The sequence below is a fragment of the Hyaena hyaena genome, unplaced genomic scaffold (genome assembly GCF_003009895.1).
Source record: "Hyaena hyaena isolate Hyena2069 unplaced genomic scaffold, ASM300989v1 scaffold_93, whole genome shotgun sequence".
Classification (NCBI taxonomy): domain Eukaryota; kingdom Metazoa; phylum Chordata; class Mammalia; order Carnivora; family Hyaenidae; genus Hyaena; species Hyaena hyaena.
This window is the reverse complement of record NW_024080724.1, coordinates 3,757,884-3,762,578: the sequence shown is the minus strand read 5'-3', so window position 1 is coordinate 3,762,578 and position 4,695 is coordinate 3,757,884. Positions and strand designations below refer to the sequence as shown.

The 4,695-nt window shown below is 50.3% G+C and overlaps 1 protein-coding gene across 1 annotated transcript; it reads left to right on the top strand.

The window, feature by feature from the left end:
- Nucleotides 1-2,928, top strand: CCIN (calicin). Its single transcript, XM_039234754.1, has one exon. It carries the CDS (start codon nucleotides 1,079-1,081, stop codon nucleotides 2,855-2,857), a length of 1,779 nt encoding a protein of 592 aa, XP_039090685.1. The 5' UTR covers nucleotides 1-1,078; the 3' UTR covers nucleotides 2,858-2,928.
- The last annotated feature ends 1,767 nt before the right edge of the window (nucleotides 2,929-4,695 follow it).

The window sequence follows — 4,695 nt, the reverse complement described above, 5'->3', positions numbered from 1 at the left end:
AATAAAGTAACGGCCCCTAACATTTATTGAACGTTTGCTACCAGCCAAACGTTGTGCTTAACACTCTCTAGTCATGTTCTCATTTAAACTCTTAAGGATCTTCGGAGCAGGTCCTGTTATTCCCATCTCACGGTTGAGGAAACTGAAGTTTAGAGAGTCCTGAGCCACCTGTCCCGGGTCCACACTTGATGGAGAGCGCCGACCCACCACAGCCCCCACAGCTGCACGACTACAGACTTGGAAATGTGGAGAGAAGGTCCCAGTTTGCTGTGGCAGTGAAATAATCAGAGCGTCAGAGGCCCTCCCATCCCCCAGTGTGTGGCTAACTCCTGTGACCCGGCTCCAACCAGTAGCCCCTACCTCTCCATTTTAAAAAAGAATGGTGCCGTGGCTACAAAGGTCAGAAGGCAAAAGACAGAGCCTGCAATTCTCTGTTGGCCAGGAGCCTTGGCAGAGAAAGTTACCTCGAGGCCTGAGAATCAGAGCCTAGGGAGAACTAGGGAGTCGGGAGCTTTCTGGAAAGGTGAAGAGCACTGAGTTAGAGAAGGCTTGGGTTCCAGGCCCTAGTCAGCTTCCAACCCACTGTGGGATCTTGAGCAAGTCCCTTCTCTTCTCTGGGCCTGTCTCCCTCCTATCCGTGGGAAGATTCTTCTAAATCCACAAATCTTTCTTCCCTCAGCTTCCCTTCTTCTCTTCCCATACCACCACCCCCTCCACCCAAAGTGGCTCTAACATTCCAGCAGTAGCCTTGAACTGAGTTTGAAAAGCCCCAGATGAGAACTGCAACCCATCTCTGATTCTCCTGAGCTCTGGGCCCAGGGCTTCAAGTCCTGGCGGGGGAGCTAGCCTTGGCACATTGGAGCCACCAAAGGGGAGAAAGGTCCTGCGCCTCTGCGAAGGGCCTCAGGGGGCTGGCATTGTGATGACCTCATCCACTCTATGACATCACCCTCTCTCCCAGCCGGCCTCCTCTCTGATCAGCTGCTCTGCAAACAACCATCAATCTGAATCCCAAAGGCCTGAGAAAGTCTGTTCTCCAGTACCTGCTGCTGATCTGCCTCAGCCAGCAAGAAGCACCATGAAATTGGAATTCACGGAGAAAAACTACAACAGCTTCGTGCTGCAGAACCTGAACAAACAGAGGAAACGCAAAGAGTACTGGGACATGGCCCTGACCGTGGACCACCATGTCTTCTTCGCCCACCGCAACGTGCTGGCGGCTGTCTCTCCACTGGTGAAGAGCCTCATCTCCAGCAATGACATGAAGACCACCGATGAGCTCTTTATCACCATTGACCCCAACTACCTGAGTCCGGCCACGGTGGACCAGCTCCTAGACTACTTCTACAGCGGCAAGGTGGTGATCTCGGAGCAGAACGTGGAGGAGCTCCTTCGTGGGGCCCAGTATTTCAACACACCACGGCTTCGAATCCACTGTAATGACTTCCTGATTAAGTCCATCCGCCGAGCAAACTGCCTGCGTTACCTCTTCTTGGCCGAGCTGTTTGAGCTCAAAGAGGTATCAGACTTGGCCTACTCTGGCATTCGTGACAACTTCCACTACTGGGCCAGTCCTGAGGGCTCTCTGCACTTCATGCGCTGTCCACCAGTCATCTTTGGCCGCCTGCTCCGAGATGAAAACTTGCATGTGCTCAACGAGGACCAGGCTCTCAGTGCACTCATCAATTGGGTGTACTTCCGGAAGGATGAGCGGGAGAAGTATTTCAAGAAGTTCTTCAATTACATCAACCTTAATGCCGTCTCCAACAAGACGCTGATGTTTGCCAGCAACAAGCTGATGGGCATGGAGAACAGCTCAGCCCATGTGACCCTGATTGAGAGTGTCCTTATGGACCGAAAACAGGAGAGGCCATGCAGCCTGTTGAGCTACCAGCGGAAAGGGGCCCTGCTTGATTCGGTGGTCATCCTGGGGGGCCAGAAGGCCCATGGCAAGTTCAATGATGGAGTGTTTGCCTATATCATCCAGGAAAACCTGTGGTTGAAGCTGTCAGAGATGCCCTATCGGGCAGCGGCACTTAGCGCCACCTCCGCTGGTCGCTACATCTACATCTCTGGTGGCACCACTGAGCAGATTTCAGGGCTGAAGACCGCTTGGCGGTATGACATGGATGACAACTCCTGGACCAAGTTGCCAGACCTACCAATTGGGCTTGTCTTCCACACCATGGTGACCTGCGGGGGGACAGTGTACTCAGTGGGTGGGAGCATTGCTCCAAGGCGGTATGTCTCCAACATCTATCGCTATGATGAGCGCAAGGAGGCCTGGTGCCTGGCAGGGAAGATGAGCATCCCTATGGATGGCACAGCCGTGATCACCAAGGGTGACCGGAACCTGTACATTGTCACTGGCCGGTGCTTGGTGAAGGGCTACATTTCCCGGGTTGGAGTGGTAGACTGCTTTGACACCAACACCGGGGATGTGGTCCAGTGTATAACCTTTCCCATTGAGTTCAACCACCGGCCCTTGCTCTCTTTCCATCAGGACAACATCCTGTGTGTACACAGCCACCGGCAGAGTGTGGAAATCAATCTGCAGAAGATAAAGGCCAACAAGACAACCACCTCGGTGCCTCTCTTGCCCAACAACTGCCCTTTGGATGTGTCCCATGCTATATGCTCCATTGGAGACAGCAAAGTGTTCGTATGCGGGGGTGTCACCACAGCCAGCGATGTCCAGACAAAGGACTACACCATTAACCCAAACGCCTACCTGTTGGACCAAAAGATAGGCGAGTGGAAGACCCTGGCACCCCCACCGGAAGCACTGGACTGTCCTGCCTGCTGTCTAGCCAAACTACCTTGCAAGATTCTTCAAAGGATTGAAACAACTTTTTAAGTGGGAGAATAAGTAAATGCATTATTATTCACAATTTAATGAGAGAAAGAGAGGAGGATGGCCTGTTGGTTCCTTCTTAGTGATCCAGTCCGTGTTTGACCCTGAAAGAGGAGATTCCGGGCTAGGGCTGCTCCCAGTGGGTGGAAATTCAGGGCTACTCTGTCACTGGAGGGATCCAAGCTGAGGCTGGAATAGAGTCCCTGGTGGGTGGGACTGAAGCATCTCCTGGGCACTGGCCAAGGTGGTGTCCGGAAACCCCCATTCTATCCCCTGTAGTCATCTCACCGGCATCTACTAGCCTGACAGATAAAGCATTCGCTTGGAGTTTTGAAGCCTCAGGCTCCTCCAACACTCACTGCCCTCAAGTCTGCCCAGGAAAGCAGGGGAGGGCAGATCCCAGGTTTGGGACGGGAGACTCACGGGCTGAGGGTGAGGTAGGGGAGGGGGGAGGAAGTGGTGTGGGAAAGGCTCAGGGATGGGGGCAGAGGGAACAGGGGAGGCAGGGTTACTTGGCTGTTGTATTTGACTCTGCAGCTGTGGTGTGTGTCTTATTTGTGGGGAAGTTGTGGGGGGTGAGTTACCGTTGTTTGCAGTAAGCAAACTTCACTGAAAACTCTCTGCAGGAATACAGGGTTTGAGGGACCGGGAGCAAAAGAGAGATCAGTAAAGGGAGAAAAAAAAAATCTATATAGTAGTCCCCCTTCTCTGTGGTTTTGCTTCCCATGGTCCACTGTGATCCAGAAGCAGATGGTCATCATGTTTCATCAGAAGACAGTAGTAGCCTAACACTCTGTCACAACGCCCACGTCACTCACCTCACTTCATCTCCTCACGCAGGGATCGTGTTATCTCCCATCATTACAAGAAGGGAGAGTACAGCACAATAAGGTATTTTGAGACAGACCACATTCACATAATTTTTTTACAATGTATTGTTAAAATTGTTCTAGTGTTGGCTATTGTTGTTAACCTCTTACTGTGCTTCATTTATAAATTAAACTTTATCAGGGATATGTTTGTAAAGGAAAAAAAAAACATAGTATGCAGTGGGTTCGGTATTACCTGCAGTTTTCAGGTATTGATTAGGGGTCTTGGAAGGGATCCCCTGCAGACAAAGGGGGGGACTACTGTATCTCTGTTGGAGAGAAACTTGGGGATGAGGCGAGATGACAGGATGAGAGAGACTGGATGGTATAGTAGTTAGGAGTACAGACATTGGGACCAGTTGGCCTCATTTAAATACCAGTTCCACCACCTGCTGGGTAATCCTGGGCAAACTACTTAACATCTCTGTGCCTTTGTTTCCTTATCTGCAAAAGAGAGATAATAAGAGTGCCTACCTCATAGGGTGATGTGAAGTTTTAAATGACTTAATACATGTAAATCCCTAAGACAGTCCCTGGCATATATAAAAGTGCTACAGGGGTACAAATTTTTTTTTAAAGGAAAATAAGAGTGTGTCAAGGGTCCAGGTTCTTGTGCCTATATCATTAAGGTCCCCTAAAATGCTCTCTGAGACTTCCTACCTCAAAGCCTTCATGAGACTTCCTCAATTCTATCTGTTTCCCTTTCATTCGTTTGTGTACTAATATATAATCCTCATTTATCCGCTAACTCATTCATGAACTGACTTCCTCATCAGTTCACACGCACACCATTCACTGAGGTGTCTCTGTGCAGGTCCTTGCTCTAGGTGTTGGGACCACAGGCATGACACAGACGATCCATGTCCCAGTAAGGGAGTAGCTATAGCAGTGCTGTGCAACGGGAAAATAATGCAAGCCACATATGTAATTTAAATTTCTCTAGAAGCTATGCTACAAAAGTAAAAAACGGGT